At 35.9% G+C, this 19,239-nt stretch overlaps 1 protein-coding gene across 12 annotated transcripts in view; it reads right to left on the bottom strand.

Annotated features, from left to right (window-relative positions):
• The window catches only part of grik2 (glutamate receptor, ionotropic, kainate 2), a 330,719-nt gene that overhangs the window by 300,241 nt on the left and 11,239 nt on the right, over positions 1 to 19,239 (bottom strand). For 2 of the 12 annotated variants that reach the window (XM_087285783.1, XM_087285788.1), the window contains exons 2-3: positions 12,714 to 12,810; positions 1,597 to 1,941 (exon numbers count right to left, since the gene is read on the bottom strand). In XM_087285783.1, the coding sequence (XP_087141909.1) occupies positions 1,597 to 1,711 (115 nt within the window). In that variant the 5' untranslated portion in view covers positions 1,712 to 1,941; positions 12,714 to 12,810. 12 annotated transcript variants of the gene reach the window in all.

The following is a 19,239-nucleotide window of genomic DNA, read 5'->3' as shown; positions in this document are numbered from 1 at the left end:
GGAACGCCATGTCATAAAGCTCAATCATCTCAGACTGGTGAACATGACGATGAGTTCACTGTACTCAAATGGCCTCCACAGTCACCAGACCTCAATCCAATAGAGCAGCTTTGGAATGTGGTGGAACGGGAGATTGGCATCATGGATGTGCAGCCGACAAATCTGCAGCAACTGTGTGATGCTATCATGTCAACATGGAGCAAAATCTCTGAGGAATATTTCCAGTATCTTGTTGAATCTCTGCCATGAAGGATTAAGGCAGATCTGAAGGGCTCCAACTCAGCACTAATAAGGTGTACCTAATAAAGTGGCCGGTTAGTGTATGTTTCAATATGAACGAAAAGCTCACACAAGGTATACATTAAAAATCACACAAGCTCAATTGCAACAATTAAAGACACAAAAACAAGCCACAAATGTTTGTTCACAGGCTTCCGATGCACAGCCATGCTAAACTAAATGTGGAAGATCTCTCTATTATCTTGCATTAGTTACACGCTTTAAAGCAGCATCTGAGGAAATCGGTCATTTCTAAATTTCACTCATGTCCTGGAGTGAGACATAAATTAAAAAAAACAGCTTATTACATCACATCATTACGCCACGGAAATCCCTGAGGTGCGTTTGACATTATTTGATTACTGATTGAGAAGCACATCAGACAGGCCTCACGCCAGAGAGCAACAGAGACACTTCTTTGTTGGACATCTCTTCTCTCACAGGGAAATGTCTTCCATAATAAGACTGAAGCGAACACTTGCTCCCATTAAAACTACAAGTCTATTAAAGAAAGCGCCTGTGACTCAGATCTGAGGTGATGCTGAGCTTGAGGACGGCCTTCCTCAAAGCATTCATTAAACGGTTGCTAATGGCAACATGCAGCAGAACATCTATGCAGAGAGAAGCCCACACTGAATCAAGTCTAACTTTCTCCCTATATCATAGTATTGAATTAACACACACACACACATTGCCGTCGGTTTCTTGTGCGAAACTGTATTGCAACCCCAACACAAGAACAGAAGAGAGCAGAGCTTTTAACCTTAGGCAAGAACCGAACACAAATGTGTCACAGCCCACTCAAAAAAAAACACCCAGAAACAGTATGGAAGCGCTTTAGATGTATATGCATTAATGCTGTATGCAGTTTTAAAGGGATGCTGCACTTTAAAGAGGAGGGAATTTGCACAAATTACAAGTTTATTCAGTTGAGGATATTTTGAAGTATGCTGAAAACCTGTAACCATTCACTTCCATTGCGTTTATCTCCCTATGTACTATGGCATTTCAGCTTTCTTCAATATGAATGTTCAACAGAAACTCTACGTGCGAGCTCTTGATGCAGCGCGAGGGTGTCAAATTGTGTGTGAACTATCCCTTTAAATGCGTTTGCAACCTGTACGCAACTTTTTGCATGATGTGTAAAGTTCTGAATCTCTGAAAGCATCGACTTTTAACTCTTTCATATAGATTTAAAGCGCATCCACTCATGCATTAGATCATCTATACAAATTAGCGCGCGCACACACACATGAGAACCACCGCAAAAGCTTCGCGGCGCAAGCGAAAAGATCAGTAATGATAGCAATCTCTTACCGAATCGTAAAACATGTGGCATCCCGTGAGAATATCCCACACACAGTAAGAGCAGCAACAGCCCAAGCCATCTCCGATGAGTTACCATCTTCGTGATGCCTGCGATGCGCTGCATGTCATTCCCCAGGACGGAGCGTAAAGATTCCCCACTTGTTTCGTGCTTTTGGAGGTGTTTGATTCAGCGGCGCGTGTGTGTGATCACGGCATGGTCACTGAGACAGAAGAGGACACTCCATGGGCGACGCTTCTTCGCATGTCCGTCTCACTGCGCAAAGGAAAAACCCTCCAACCGGGCGTCCATGTTAGAGCTGGAAAATCCGGGAGAAATCCATGTGCGGCGCGTGCCTGGAAGAGCGGAGAGATACGGGGGATGAGTGGCGAGTGCGTAGCGCAGAACACAGAAAGCTGTTCATGCACTGCCGTCTACTGCACTGCTGCACTCACACACACTGACGTCGAGCCGAGAGCAGCGCGAGTGTGTGCGCTGACCGCTCACACACACACACACACACACATATATAAAACACAACATCATCCATATCCCACTCCAACACGCTTCACATCTCAAAAGCGGACATCTCCGAGTGCGCAGCGGTTTGTCCTGCGTGTTTTTCCCACACCACATGACTTGGTCGCAGAGTTTAGGAATGAAATCAGGGATTAGGATATATTTTGGGGGGGTTTAATTGGTGAAATTACACTTATTTCGTAAACTCAGAATAATATATGGCATTCGTTGATTCTGGCGGAAAAACATTAAATAAATAAAGCAATGTTGTTTGTACTGTTGAACACAATAAATAAAACTAATAACTCAGGAATTGCTGACAGAAAACGAGAGTATAGCGAAAGCAGACTCAATATGCTCTTATTTATCATGGTTTATTGATTGTTTTACGGATACTGCTCAATAACTGTAGCCAAATCCGTTCCATGGTAAATGTACGTGATGGGATGACGGTAAGGATCCCTGTGTCCCCGCGCGTACTTAAATGATTAGTCTATATATTTACAGAGCTCATAAAGGAGTGATTATATATATATATATATATATATATATATATATATATATATATATATATATATATATATATATATATATATATATATGCGCGATTAACATTGTAAATAACTAGTCGGACTTGTCGACAGCTGCAGTTGTCAAGTCTAAAGGCCTTTAAAATCTAGTGAAGGGCCTTATGATGACGATCCCTGAACATCCTAAATTAAAAAGACCTCCTCAACTGTGGCCTTGCTTTCGGAATAGGCGTGAAGATGCGCACCAGAATAGATTGAGCTCGTGCTCGTGAAGCTGGAGGATTTCAGCACCACGGACAGCGACGACAGAGGCTCAATGCGCTGTACTGTAATTGATCAGGAGCCGCATTCACACACAGCGCTTTACACGGAATCAGCTGCTGCCAACATCGCCTCACTGATGCAGAGACACACACTCTAGTAGCTGTCCTTCTAGAGGGACTATTGTGATCGAATGTTCTCAAAGACATTTACTGGTGTTTAAACCTCTGGCTTATAAAGGTGTAATTTAAACGTGTCTTTGGTTTCTTTCTATCTTTCTATCTACACACACACACACACACACACACACACACACACACACACACACGTATATATATATATATATATATATATATATATATATATATATATATATATATATATATATATATATATATATATATGTATATATATGAAACGTTAAATGCTAATTATTTTACTATTAACTGTGTCGTTTAACACCAGTTTGATTGTTTGTTTATTGATTCATTGATTGATTTATTAATAATAATAATAATAATAATAGTAATAATATTAATAATAATAATAATAATAATAGTAAAAATAATGATAATAATGATAATATTAGTAAAATAATAATAATAGTAAAATAATAATAATAATAATAATAATAATAATAATGATGATGATGATGATGATAAAAATGATGATAATAATAATAATAGTAAAAATAATAATAATAATAATAATAATAATAATAATGATGATGATGATGATAATAATAATAATGATAAGAATGATGATAATAATAATAATAATAATAGTAAAAATTAAAATTAATAATAATAATAGTAATAATAATAATAATAATGATCATAATAATAATGATGGTAAAAATAATAATAATAATAATAGTAAAATAATAATAATAATAATAATAATAGTAATAATGATAATAATAATAATGATAATAATAATATTATTATAATTATAATAATAAAACAACAACAAAATATCTGCATTATATTTTAAAAAGGGATTTCTAAGCTTAACTTTAACAGCTTAACATTACGATTACATTATTTATTTATTGATTATAATTCTATTTATTTATTTATTTATTTATTCGTTCATTTATTTATTATTATTATTGTTATTTTATTCATTCATTTTTATGAAGCTTTGAAGCATCTTGTTGGCGATGGATTATAATTTTAACACAGTTTTACATTTGATTTACGTGTCTGTGCGTGTTTGTCTTTCTCTCTGTCCTGATATTCCTCAGCTCTTTTTTAAGGACTCTTTCTAATTCAGAAGTAATTCAAGTGATGCTAAAAGACTCCTCAACAGCAGTGACACACTCTTTCCTGGCAAGGGCACATTTAATAACTCGGTGATGTGCTTCCTCCAACCTCACAACAGGCATTTGTGTATGTAGAGGTGTGTGTGTGTGCCTTGTTTTCCTTACATTGTGGGATGCAAATGTCCCCACAAGTATAGCAATACCAGTTAAAGTTTGACCTCATGGGGGCTTCTTTTTTATTTCTGAGGAAGACGGCTCATAAAGCACACAGAATAAAGAATTATGTACATGTAAAAATGCAGACTGTTTGGGTTAAAGGGGAGAGAATATATGCACATTATAAAAAGCGTCTATGGGAAGTCCCTATAAAGATAGCTGTGTGTGCGTGTGTGTGTGTGTGAGAGAGAGTGGGAGGGGGTGCATTATAAACTATGATCGTGCATTCTCACCCGGGGTCTCATGCTTCATTAACCAACTAATACACAATAATCATATTTGCAATAAGCGTGCGGGAGCAAAATAAAAGTCTCCACAACCACAAACCTTTTATTAGTTTATCTTTATTTATTTAACGGCCAGTGCATAACTATGTAAGTGCTTAGGGATCAATACGAATACCTTTTAGTCTTTCAAAAGAGCCACATGCAGCATTGAAATCCGACGAACTCTTTCTTCCGTCCCGCCTGCGATATTTTAACTAACTTGAGAGTCTGCAATGCCCAAATTGTAAATTCCCTCAAAAGCAGCGCGCAAGCCGATGAAAAGAGTGCTGATGGGGAAGATAAATGTCCTTACCTCGGATGTGGAGAGCAGCTCGGGCTGATGAAGTGAGTACAGATGGAGCGGTATAGTTCATATGTTCAGATGGAGCTCTGTGGAGGAGACACGCCTCCTGTCGGACAAACAGAACTCCCGCTTAAAGACACACAGCGAAAATACACTCCAGAATAAAGAGCATTCGGCGATGTTTACTGGGAGTTTAATCGTTAAAGACATTTATAAAGCGATGTGACCGTGTAATCGGGTGGTATGGCTGTAGATTTTGTACACTGAGTGCGTGAAGTGATGGCAGGCGGCAAAAATAAATTCGTGTTACTCTCAAAAAGATTTCTGAAATCAGGTGAAGCAGGTGATCCAATGGCATTTTGATGATTGTACCTTTTATTATTTATTCATTTCTGTGTGTGTGTGTGTGTGTGTGTGTGTGTGTGTGTGTGTTTAACCACACAATCAAGCCTAAATAAACGACAGGCAATCAGGAAATTAATCGCACTGCAGCATAAAAATAAGGAAAAAGTACGACACATTGTGTGAATTCATCCACTTCATGGTGATGTATATGAAGTGATGAATCATTGTGTGTAAACATGTATTTAATACTTGTACATTTTCAAACTTTCAATATAGTCATCTATATATTATATATTTCCACTGTAATACGTAAAACACTTTTTAAACCTAATAATAATAATAATAATAATAATAAATAGAAATGTTTTTCAACAAAAATACATGCATTATATATATATATATATATATATATATATATATATATATATATATATATATATATATATATATTTTTTTTTTTTTTTTTTTTTCTAAGCTTAACTTTAACAACTTAACATACTTGCTTACACTTATTTATTTATTTATGCATTTATTTATTTATTTATTTATTTATTTATTTATACGTTCATGTATTTATTTTATTTTTTATGCGTTTACGCATTTGCCTATTTATTTATTTATTTATGCATTCATGCATTTAGTTTTTTATTTATGCAATTATGCAATTATGCAATTGTGCATTTATTTATTTATTTATTTATTATTATTTTTGTTTATTTATTTATGCGTTCATGCATTTATTTATCATTTATTTATTTATTTATTTAAGCGTTTATGCATTTATTTATTTATTTATGCGTTCAAGCATTTATTTATTTATTTATCTATGCATTTATTTATTTATGCGTTCATGCATTTATTTATTTATTTATTTATTTATTTATTTATTTATTTATTTATGTGTTCATGCATTTCAAATGCATATTCAAATATTATTTACTGTCATCATGGCAAAGATAAAATAAGTCAGTTATTAGAGATGAGATATTAAAACTATTATGATTAGAAATGTGTTGAACAAATCTGCTCTCCGTTAAACAGAAATTGGGGGGAAAAATAAACAGGGGGGATAATAATTCTGACTTCAACTGAATATATAAATAAACGATACAAATAACAAAAAAATGTGTATGTCAGTATGTAAAAAGACCATTATGAACGCACAGAATCGATGGAAACACAAATATAAACACTACCAAACAAAGCAGGACTGATGTGAAATAACTAACTCCCGTCAGATTATTGTGCTATGATTCAACTGAAGAGTTGCTCACTCATTCCTCAAACAGTTTGCTTACTGCATGTTCGAAAATTCAACCACATTTGTGATGCTGGTTTTCGGGTACATCCAAGAAAGAAAAAACAGCCTTTCTGTCACCTTCCAGCACAATACAAGCACAAAGTCTCTCTCTATGAGCCTTAAAGTCTGCATGAAACAGAAGCTGCTACCATTTTTGCTTTGTTTTTTTTCTGTATTGTGATGCAGTTCCTAGAGAAACAGAATATTAAATTAAACAAAGGTGGGCGTGGCTTGTTTTCGTCTACTGTGAGCGGATTGGATGTAGTAAAGTAGGCGTTTCATTCAGAAAGATTGGGAAAAGGGATTAGGGGAGAGTTTTACAACCTGACAGACTCCTCCTCCTTTCCATTTCTGTTAGTTGACAAAACTGACAGCTGGAGGGGGCGTGGTTAAGTATGCTAGCCACGCCCAATACCTCAGACAGACCTAATCTGACGATTTCACTGTAAACTAACAGAAAGTGCATTTGCAGATTTCAAGTAAAGATCATAAGGACACACTATTGTTTGTGTCTTAATGACATGCACAGGTGAATGGCTCACCATTATGGTTAGTTTTGATTTCAGGTGCACTTTAAATGAGGCTTTGACCAGGAATGTCTGTGATCTGAGCTACAGTGCAAATAATGAGATGGAGACAGGAAGAGACTTTCTGCTGAAGAGCATTCGAAGCAGTTATGACAGCTCTGGGGGTCTTCTAAAGGACACTTTCAGCTGTGTGTGCGTGTGAGCGACTGTGTGTGTGAAGCAGAATCTCTGACTGAAAGAGAGAGAGAGAGAGAGAGAGAGAGAGGAAGTGATGGAAGCAAGGCGTCTCATTGCTTTTTCCCCTCTCTCTTTAATTACAAGCAGTCTACCATGTCGGAGAGGAAATTAATTATTCACCTAATCTGCCACAGGAAGAAGAATCACGTCTAATGAAACACACCAACAGCGCAACAAACAGTCAGACACACACACACACACGACACCATAAATAAGCAAGCAGATACTGTAAATGTATAGAAGAGTTGCTTAACTGTGTCTAATGGCAAAATTAACCTACGTATGGATGGATGGATGGATGGATGGATGGATGGATGGATGGATGGATGGATGGATGGATGGATGGATGGATGGATGAATGGATGGATGGTGGTTGGTAGATGAACTTGAAGAGAGCTTGTTTATTTGTTTGTGGAAAGAATAATAATATTAAATAATATATTTTTTGCTATGTGTTATGTTATAATTACATGTTAACGAAATATTTTTACTCTAAATAAGACTAAAATGTGGTATAACAAACATAAGCATAAATAATTAAATGATTGAATGAATGAATGAATGAATTATTATTATTATTATTATTATTATTATTTTAAAATAAAAGTTATGTGTTAAATAAGACTAAATGCGGTATGATAAACATAAATAAATGAATGAATTATTCTTTTTTTTTATTAAATAATAGTTATGTGTTGAATAAGACTAAAATGTGGTATGACAAACATGAGCATAAATAAATGAATGAATGAATGAATTATTTAATTATCTATGTAATTAATTGTTATGTGTTATAATAACATGCTACCAAACATTTGACTAAAATGCGGTATATCAAATATAAGCATACATGAATGGATTAATGAATTAATGAATTATTTAATAATTATGTGTATTAATAATGTTAATCCTATATTTTACCCTAAATAAGACTAATAATAAATTCATTATTAGTTTTCATTTATGCTTACATTTGTTATACTGCATTTGTTATACTGCATTTTAGTCCTATTTAGGGTAACCAGATATTTAACCCTAAATAGGACTAAATGCTATAACCAATATAGGCATGAATGAATGAATGAATGAATTAATTAATTAATTAATTAATTAATTAATTAATTAATTAATTAATTAATTATTAATTTAATTAATAGTTATGTGTTATAATTACGTTAACCATATATTTTACCCTAAATAAGACTAAAATGCAGTATAAAAAATATAAGCATAAATGAATGAATGAATGAATGAATTATTTAATTAATTCAATTATTAGTTATGTGTTATAATTACATGTTACCATATATTTTACCCTAAATAAGACTAAAATGCAATGCAACCAATATAAGAATGAATAAATGGATGAATGAACAAATGAATGAATGAATGAATGATTGAATAATTAAATGAATGAATAAATGAATGAATGAGTAATTTAATTAATAGTTGTGTTATAATTACATGTTAACCATATATTTTACCCTAAATACGACTAAAATATGGTATAACAAATATAAGCATAAATGAATGAATGAATGAATGAATAAATTAATTAATGAATTATTTAATTATATATGTAATTAATTAATAGTTATGTGTTATATAAACATGTAAACCATATATTTTACCCTAAATAAGACTTAAATTGGGTATAACAACTATAGCATAAATGAATGAATGAATAAATGAATGAATTGTTTGTTTGTTTTGTTTATTTATTTATTTAGTTAAGTTATGTGTTATAATTACATGTTAATCATATATTTAACCCTAAATAAGTCTAAAATGCGGTAAAACAAATATAAGCATATCAGAATGAATGAATGAATGAATAGCTATGTGTTATAATAACATTAACCATATATGTTACCCTTAATAATACTAAAATGTAAGCATGAACGAAAGAATGAACGAACGATTAATCGAGTGAATGAATGATTTTGTAAACCCATAAATTGACTTCCACAGTATTAGTTGATCCTACTATGGAAGGCGATGGTTACAGGTTTTCAGCCTTTTCCAAAATATTTTCTTTTGTGTTCAACAGAGGAAAAAAGGTTTATTATGACCACGTGAGGGTGCGTAAATAATGCGTAAAAGTATGTAACATAGGCTCATTGTGAATATACAGCCCTGTGTACATTTCTGAAGAGCGTGAATTATGTAGCCAGAGGTACGTATGGCTGCATTTCATCTTTAAAATGAATGCTACGAGGGCGGTATGACCCTGCTTCTGTTCATTTTAGCGCTACCATCTGACCGCTTACCTCCATGTGGATGGCTTTTCTGCTGTTAGCAGTTTGTCAGTCAGTCAGACAGCGACCTCAGGTGGATTTATGCGAGAACAGCAGGCGCGAATGGCATTTGAGATCTGAAAAAAGCATACACAGATGGATTCACGAAAACAAAAACTATATAAAGAAGTGCCTCCAGGGACGTATTTGGCACTCTCCAGAAATGTATATAAAGGTACATATCCCCAATGAGCCTGGGTGGGAACTATCCAGTTAAATAACATTAACTAATGGACCGTCATTGTAAAGTGCTACCACATAATACACACACACACACACACACATTTTTACACTCCAAAACATTACTTTTCCTCAATAAAAACGAGGGGGAGGGGGGTTGTTTTATGTTCAAATTTGTAAAAACAATTGAATTAACCTAATCGATTTGTGTTGGGACAACATGAAGGAATTGTGTGGAGCCCAATTGCTTTAGTACACCCTAAATCCGTCCCGATCCTTGATGTATGTTTCACTTAATAATCATTTTACATTATTTATGAATAATTGTCATCACCTATGGGACGTCGCAAAATGCCTAATGCGCTACAATCTGACTTGCGACGTCTCTCCCGTTTCCACAGTCTCGCATCTCTTAAATAAACAGCGGGAAACACATCAACAAGCGGCTTATCTCTGATCCTGTGTGGCGCGAGACTAATTTCTAGTTTTGAACGTCCCGTGTTCACACCAATTATTTATGGTGACATCCCTATTAAGATCCCTCGGCTGCTTTTTGAATTAGAGAAGCGCTAATAAGGTCTTTCAGCAGTTTATACACTGCAGTCTGTAGACTTTAATGAGCCCCTGGTCGCCCCTATTATCCCAAACAAAGATGGAGGTGGATTACTGGATCAGCCCTGCTCTCAGACCTCCTGTCATTCTCTCTGGAAACGGAGCAAAAACAAGCACTCTCGTATTTATGAATCTTCTGCCGTTCCCCGCGTGAGCGTGAATGTGCTGTGTCTATGGAAAACGCAGGAAGGTCTTGCTGGTTTTTAAACACTGGGGAAATGCTGGGAGTTCTGTCTGCTGGAGCCTTTTTGGGGTTTGTTGTCCAGTGCATTATTTCTGAAAGTTTTCAGTATTTAGATTTGTTTTTAAGAACGTATGAACATTTATTTACGCTTGTATATATCATCTTTGCATCAAATTTCTTACAATGGAAGTAATAGTAAAGAAGGTTGCTGGTTTGAGTCCCGGCTGGGTCAGTTGGCATTTCTGTGTGGAGTTTGAATGCTCTCCTCGTGTTGGTGTGGGTTTCCTATGGGTGCTCCGGTTTCTCCCATAGTCCAAGCACATGCGCTATAGGGAAATACTGGGTTACAGTTGGAAGAACATCCACTGCGTAAAACATATGCTGGAATAATTGGTGGTTCATTCCGCTGTGGTGACCTCTGAAATAGAGACTAAGTCGAAGAAAAATGAATGAACGAATGTTGCATGAGGAAAAAAAAATATTGCTGCAAATTTTCCTCCGCCGTTCCTGATTGCAGATCTTGGTCAGGTTGGGTGGTAAACGTTGGTAAATAGCCATTTCAACGTCTATCCAGCGATGCTCAATTGGGTTCAAGTCAGGGCTCTGGCTGGGCCATTCAAGTCACAGAGTTGATGTGAAGCCACTCCTTCGTTATTTTATCTGTGTGCTTAGGCTCATTGTCTTGTTGGAAGGTAAAGCTTCAGCCCAATCTGAGGCCCTGATCACTCTGGAGAAGGCTGATACCATGTGACCATGTGATATTACAGGTTTTCTTTTTTAATAAATCTGCAATAATATCAACAATTATGAATTTTTTTGTCAGTATGGTGTGCTGTGTGTACATTAATGAGGAAATAAATTGAATTTAAATGATTTTAGCAAATGGCTGCAATGTAACAAAGAGTGAATCATTTAAGGGGGTCTAAATACTTTCCGTACCCACTGTAAATATGTAAATACATATGAATGTACATGTGTTTTTGAATAAAAAACAAATATAAATATTAAAAACTATGGAGTCAATATAGGACCATATATACTTGCAAAATAAAAGAAAGTTTTGCAAAAAAATATATAAAGTTTAAACAAAAATAAAAATAAATAAAAAAATAAAAAGAAAGAAAGAAAGAAAGAAAGAAAGAAAGAAAGAAAGAAAGAAAGAAAGAAAGAAAGAAAGAAAGAAAGAAAGAAAGAACTGTAGGATGGGAAAATTTATTCATTCATTCATTTTCTTTTTGACTGAGTCCCTTTATTAATCTGGGGTTGCCACAGCAGAATGAACCGTTCAAAGGAAAATTAAATATTGAGAAATAAAAATAAAATTTACTACCAAAAAAAAAGAACTACAAATAAAAATCAAGCAGTGCAAAAAAAAAAACTAAAATATTTGCAATTAAAAAAATAAATAAATATATATATTTTCTTCTTTTTTTGCAAACATTTTAGTTTTTTTTGCACGGCTTGATTTTTATTTGCAGTTCTTTTTTGTTTGCAAATTTAATTTTTATTCAAAACTTAATTTTCCCTTTGCAGTTTCTTATTTTTGATAGCAAAATTTATTTTTATTTCTTAACGATTATTATTTTTTTATTTTTTTGTGATTTTTGGAGATTTACATTTTTTTAGCTCAATACTTACTTTTTATTTGCAAAGCTTTCATTTATTTTGCAAGTGTATATGGCCCTAGCTTGACTCCATAAAAAAAGTTTCAAGGATTTAAGATTATGATGGTCATTAAATGCATCGTAACAGTCTTGTGTCTACAGTCTTTGGTGAAACATAATTTTAATGAAACTTCAATAGAAGATAAATGAAAGACATTTAAAAGCATGTTAACAAAATTAAATGTCATTTACTAAAAGCTCAGAGTGCTAAGTTTAAGTCGTGTGTGTGTTTGTGTCTGTAGAGGCAGAAGGAAGAGGCAGACGGCAGTAAGAGACTGTGCTGAAGTGTCCATTGTGAAAGCATGGTGACAGCTGAGTGTCTGTTTTCTGGACAGCTGAGCAGTGGACAGCAGCACTTTTCATTCACACCTCCAGAGGATAAAGAAAACAAGCATCAGATCTGAAGTGGAAAGCAAGCTTACCTGCTGCTGCTGACCAGTATAAGAGAGGTGTGAAGAGCAGTTTCTGCCAAAGCGGGTGATTTCGATGGGATACTCAACGCAGAGTGTGCAAATAAACCTGAAAATAATAATAATAATGATTGACTGACTTTTTTTTTTCAATGATTTACAAAAGATGCCTACTTAAATCGAGGACAACACATACACTTAATACACTTCGTTAAACATCTCATACAAAGCAGAGATCAGTATCCTATAATGCAATTCACAATAGTAAAAACATCATGTGACATCATGCTGAATTAAACCCCCAAATGTATAAGTTTGACACTTTATTTATTTCTAAAGAAATGACTAGGAATAAACTCAACTATACACAGCAAGCCTAATAACCATTTGCCTGTACAACATATTGCAAAAGTATTGTCCAGATGTCAAGGCCGGATAAAGCATATGGGCAGTTGGGCACTTGACCAGGGGCCACATCCAAGAGGGTACCAACCATGTCCAGACAGGGCACCATATAGGGCTGCATAAACGGATTCAAACTGAGTCAAATGTTGTGCAATGGCAGAAAAGTCTGGTGTGAAAAGTTAAAACTCGCATCATCTTTTCAGACAAACTTTTGTCAAGAGCAGAACAGAATGGAGGCTTATTTATAAACCTTGCATTCTGAGAGTGTCAGTGCAATTCAACTGTCTGTTGAAGATTAAAAGACATCATTATGAGAAATATAATGAATTTAAACACTTAAACAAGGACGAAAAACACTTTTGATGCAGCAAAAGCTTGAGATGAATATTACTCTCAATGCAAATCAATTATAGGTTTACAAGCTACATGTCAGGATCCGGCCATGTGTGTGACTAGAACCCCCAAAACTTAAGTTGCATGGGTACATTTGAGTATATTTTAACTTAAGTCTTAAGTCACTTGGGTATATTTGTAGGAATAACCAAAAATTAACTGTAAGATGCACAATTATTGATATTTATTTTATGCCCAAGATTATTACAGTTTGAAATAAAGATCATCTTCTACGCACACGTTGTACATTTCGTGCCATAAATATATAAAATCAATTTGTCTGATTAGAAACGTGCACTGCTATGACCAATACATTATTTGTTTTTTGAACCCCCTGATTACAGATATTCAAATAGGTACATCTCGACCAAATATTGTCCAACTCATAAATCAATGGAAATCACATGATGCCCAAATATTAATTTCAAAACAATTTGACCCTTATGACTGGTTTTGTGGTTCATATGGAGGATTGGTTGGTTGGTTTGCGGGAAGGCTGGTGGGTTGGTCGGTCGGTTGGTTGGTGGGTTGGTTGGTTAGTTGGTTGGGCGATTGATTGGACAGTTGATCGATTGGTTGGTTGTTTGGTTAATTGATTGGTTGGTCGATTGATTAATTAATTGATTGATTGATTGATTGATTGATTGATTGATTGATTGATTGATTGATTGATTGATTGATTGATTGATTGATTGGTTGGTTGGTTAGTTGGTTGGATGGATGATTTGATGGTTGGTTGGACAGTTAGATTGTTGGTGGGTTGGACGTCGGTCGATTGATTGATTGATTGATTGATTGATTGATTGATTGATTGATTGATTTATTGATTGATTGATTGGTTGGTTGTTGGGTTGGTTGGACAATTTAAGGGTTGGTGGGTTGGACGATTGGTCAGTTGATGCATTGATTGATTGATTAGTTGAATGATTGATTGGTTGGTTGTTTGGTTAATTGATTGATTGATTGATTGATTGATTGATTGATTGATTGATTGGTTAAATGATTGGTTGGTTGATTGATTGATTGATTGATTGATTGATTGATTGATTGATTGATTGATTGATTGATTGATTGATTGATTGATTGATTGATTGATTGATTGATTGATTGGTTGATTGGTTTGATGATTTGGTTGGACAGTTAGATGGTTGGTGGGTTGGATGTCAGTTAATAAATGGATTGGTTGGTTGGTTGGTTGTTTGGTTGGTTGGTCGGTTGGTTGGTTGGTTGGTTGGACGGTTGGTTGGTTGGTTGGACGGTTGGTTGGACGGTTGGTTGGACGGTTGGTGGGTTCGTTGGTTGGTTGGTGGGTTGGTTGGACGGTTGGTTGGTTGGTTGGACGGTTGGTCAGATGATGGATTGGATTGGTTGGTTGGTTCGTTAGACAGTTGTTGGGTTAGATGGTTGGTTGGACAGTTTAAGGGTTGGTGGGTTGGACGATTGGTCAGTTAATGGATTGATTGATTGATTGATTGATTGATTGATTGATTGATTGGTTAAATGATTAGTTGGTTAATTAGTTGGTTGGTTGATTGATTGGTTAAATGATTGGTTGGTTGGTTGGTTGATTGATTGATTGATTGATTGATTGATTGATTGATTGATTGATTGATTGATTGATTGATTGATTGATTGATTGATTGATTGATTGATTGATTGATTGATTGGTTTGATGATTGGTCGGACAGTTAGGGTGGGTGGTGGGTTGGACAGTTGGTCAATTGATGAATTGGTTAGTTGGTTAATTGATTGGTTAGTTGGTTGATTTGTTGTTTGGTTGGTTGATTTATTTATAAATTGATTAACAAACTGATAGATAGATCGATTGGTTGATTGGTTGATTAATTGATTGATTTTCAACTTTAAAAATATTTGATCCCCCTGGTCATCAAGATGATATTTAGCCATTCTAAAATGAACTGTTATTACTCATGAGGCGTGAGTAATTATTCCACTAATGTGAATAGCAAAATTTATAATCACTATATCATGCTGCAGCCAGTGCATTATTACAGTGGCATTATTGTGACTGTATATCTTTTACAATGTCATGAGTGCATTTACTAATTAGCAGAAATGCAATTAAAGTAAGGCGAGAAGGAACCGGGCCAGATCACAGGTCACAGTCCTGTCTGCGAGTATCTTGGATGCCGTTCACAAGCGTACCCTTTAACTCATCATTCTAGACCGTCTTAATAAGGCCGGTTAGATGCTGGCTGTCAGTGGGGAATAGGATTACAAAGAGCCAAAAGAGAGAGAAGATTGCTCGCTAGGAGAAGATTGCAGTGCCCTCATCATTCCCAGCCCCCGAATAATTGTATGAAATCGCCAGCTGGGGGAAAAAAATATATGTTAACCGTTGATTGTGGAAGTGAAGCGGCTGCCTCTAGGGGTTTGTTTTATGTAATTTTACTTCTACAGCACACTCTAATTCAGATTTAATCACCAGAGTAGAAAGCGAAGTCCAGGTGATTGTACACTCACACTATAAGTCAACGCCGCTGGTGGAAACACCTTTGCAGAGACGAAAATAAAGCAACTAAACGCACTGACTTTTTCTGTTACAAATAGGCCTGTTCTTGTCTCCAGGCTGTGAAAAGACTTATTTTCCTGCTCCAGAAACAGTATTGTTGAGTAAGTGTTGCTCAAACAAACACAGCAACGTTTTACAAATTACATATTGAAGCAATGTTTTCAATGTCTACATATTGACGTATTATTTATAGTTTCATCTGATGCATGTAGATCCTTGCAGAACAGCTCTGCCATTTAATGCATGCACCAGGTATGTTGACAATAACACAAAGGGACCAAATTATGTCATCTGCATACACATGAACCAATTAAAAGGTAACTACTCTGAGTGTCATGCATGTAGTGCCATTCCTCTCTAGTGGTGCATGCACTAATTACGTATTAATGCATATAATTACTGTTATATTTGTATAACTAATGTTGATTTTTGTAAAAAGTGTGTGTGTGTAAATAATTGGAGCTTATTGTAAAGTAAAAAATATACAGTAAATGAATTACAAACCAGTTTGCTGTGGTGGATCCTGTCTCGCCAGATGTGTGTGTTGCCTGTGCACGCATCAGATACAATATTCTAGGCAGTTTGATGGGATTGCATCCACTTTTCTTTCCGTTCAGCCCCCTCATTGAAAATGAATTGTACATTGTTGCTTCCTTTCGCTTTGGCTGCTTCCTGCCCGCACGGTAGAAATAAAAAGGCTATGAAAAATACCTCTTTCTGCAAGAGGAATGAAAAATGTGACAGGGATGATAATAGCAGCCTACAGATAAGGTCATTTTGATCGGAGCACAAAATAAAACGCATCTAGCATACATTCACTTGTGTATAGTGCTATTAAAAAGAAAGCAGAACTAAAAATAAAAGATTTACAGAACAGCAGTGCCTTTGTATTTGTCCAGACAACTTGATAAGATAATCTGTCATAAACCTGGCATAAACATGATTGTCACAAAGCCATTATAATTGTGTCATGAATATTTTTCTGATCACTTTTTTTTAGGGATAACTACATTAAATCTATCAGTAATTGTGTCAATGCTTTTAATTATTTTATAACATCCTCACTAGAGTTGGGCAAGTTACTTTTAAAAAGTAATCGATTAAGGGCCTACTATGCTACCCGAACCGTGCCCAGGCTTGTTTCCTGGATGGTTTGAGAAGTGTGAGTGCGCTGAATCGGTCTCAAGCACGGTTCACTTGGCCGGCCCTGGCCCGGTTGGAAGAGGTGTGCCTGAGCGCGGTTCACTTGGGCTTTGGCGCGGTACGCTTGTGTGTGAGTGCAAAACGCACCAAAGCCCGAAACTGAAAGCGAGACGTGACTTTAAGGGGCTGTTTCATCTGGATTTATTAATCATTCTTACAGTTCAGTGAACGCAAACTGCCGTACTTTATTAAAGACGCAAACTCCTCACTGCACCACAGCTGCACCTTCAGCAGACCTCCTCATTCCTGCAGCACGAGGGCTTTATGATTGTTTATGAGCGCCAAAAGTGGCGGATCTGTTCGGCGAAATATCTGACTGCGTGTCCCCGCATCTCTAAGGACTGTTTGGCGAAATATTTGACTGCATGTCACTGCATAACAAACAACTGACACGATATAACTGGAGAAATCTCCACTGTGCTGCCGAGTGAGAGAGCGCTTCTCACTGAACAGCGCAGCAGCGATGACGTAAGCGTGCCCAGGCCTGATTGTGGTGTGAGTGAGGGCCGTCGGGGGAGACGGGAGGGGGGACAAGCGTGCTTTGGCCCGGTTCGAGGCAACTGTACCTAGTGTGAGTACGGCCTAAAATGACTGATTGCTACTGGAAAATTGTAATCTGATTACATTACTAATTACATATTGTAAAAAGTAATCGCATTACTAATTACTTTGCTTTGAAGTTATTCTTTTAAAACACCTAAAATAAAAATACAAAATAAACTGAAGCTTTTTCAGTAGTTTAAAATTCACTGAATTACATTACAATGGGTTTAACATAAGCATAATAGATAAAGAGATTAGAGTTAGAGATTGAGTTATTCCCCCTAAACTTTAAATTCTCTCACCATTCACTTGTTTCAAACCTATTTTTCTAACACACTTAATAACATCGAGTGCTTTACATATGTCATGATTATAAAGGTATCATGACAGGCTCATGGATGCCTCTTTAAAGTAAAATGTTATGGCGCTACTTGCATGCAACTCTAATAGTTAACATTTAATAAGTCTATATTTGTATAGATTTGGTTTGGTCCCAAGATTGTGCTACCCACTGCGCCACTGTGCTGCCCCATAAATGAAATTATAAATTATAATTCATATAACTTATGAGGCAGTGGCGCAGTAGGTAGTGCTGTCGCCTCACAGCAAGAAGGTTGCTGGGTCGCTGGTTCAAACCTCGGCTCAGTTGGCGTTTCTGTGTGGAGTTTGCATGTTCTCCCTGCCTTCGTGTGGGTTTCCTCCGGGTGCTCCGGTTTCCCCAACAGTCCAGAGACATGCGGTACAGTTGAATTGGGTAGGCTAAATTGTCCGTAGTGTATGAGTGTGTGTGTGGATGTTTCCCAGAGATGGGTTGCAGCTGGAAGGGCACCCGCTGCGTAAAACTTGCTGGATAAGTTGGCGGTTCATTCCGCTGTGGCGACCCCAGATTACTAAAGGGACTAAGCCGACAAGAAAATGAATGAATGAATAACTTAACTGTAGTCTCTGCAAAAGTAAACGTAATAATCAGTGGTAAAATAAGAGTAATAATAACTCTTTTCCTTTTAATAAAGTGTATTTTTCTAACCTATATATGTACAGTACAGTACGTATAATATTTATACTGCAGAGTGTGTTAAAAAGCAGATCTTTAATCTGTGGAAAGTGCTCAAACACAAGGCTTCATTGTTTACTGCACACACCTCCAGTTTTCTGCAGTAGAGCAACCTTGTGAATCTTCCCATCTGTGATGCGATCCGCAACACGTTTTATGTGGTCAGAGCCAAACATTTCTGCTCGATTCCAGGTCTGTGTTAAAGGCTTGGTGTGAAAGGGGCCTGCATAATTAAAATTAGACGCGAAACAATCATAATGAATGTAGGTTTCAAGAACTGGCGGAAAAACATTCAAGCGTTCACACTCTATGACATTTGCAACCAAAAACATATTTATAATATGACTAACAAGAATATCAACATAAAAGCTCAGTATAAGGTACACTCTGTTTGTTCAAACACTTTA

The sequence above is a fragment of the Danio rerio genome, chromosome 16 (genome assembly GCF_052040795.2).
Source record: "Danio rerio strain M-AB ecotype USA chromosome 16, GRCz13ab, whole genome shotgun sequence".
Lineage (NCBI taxonomy): Eukaryota > Metazoa > Chordata > Actinopteri > Cypriniformes > Danionidae > Danio > Danio rerio.
The sequence above is the reverse complement of the archived record's forward strand: the minus strand, read 5'-3'. Positions and strand labels throughout refer to the sequence as shown.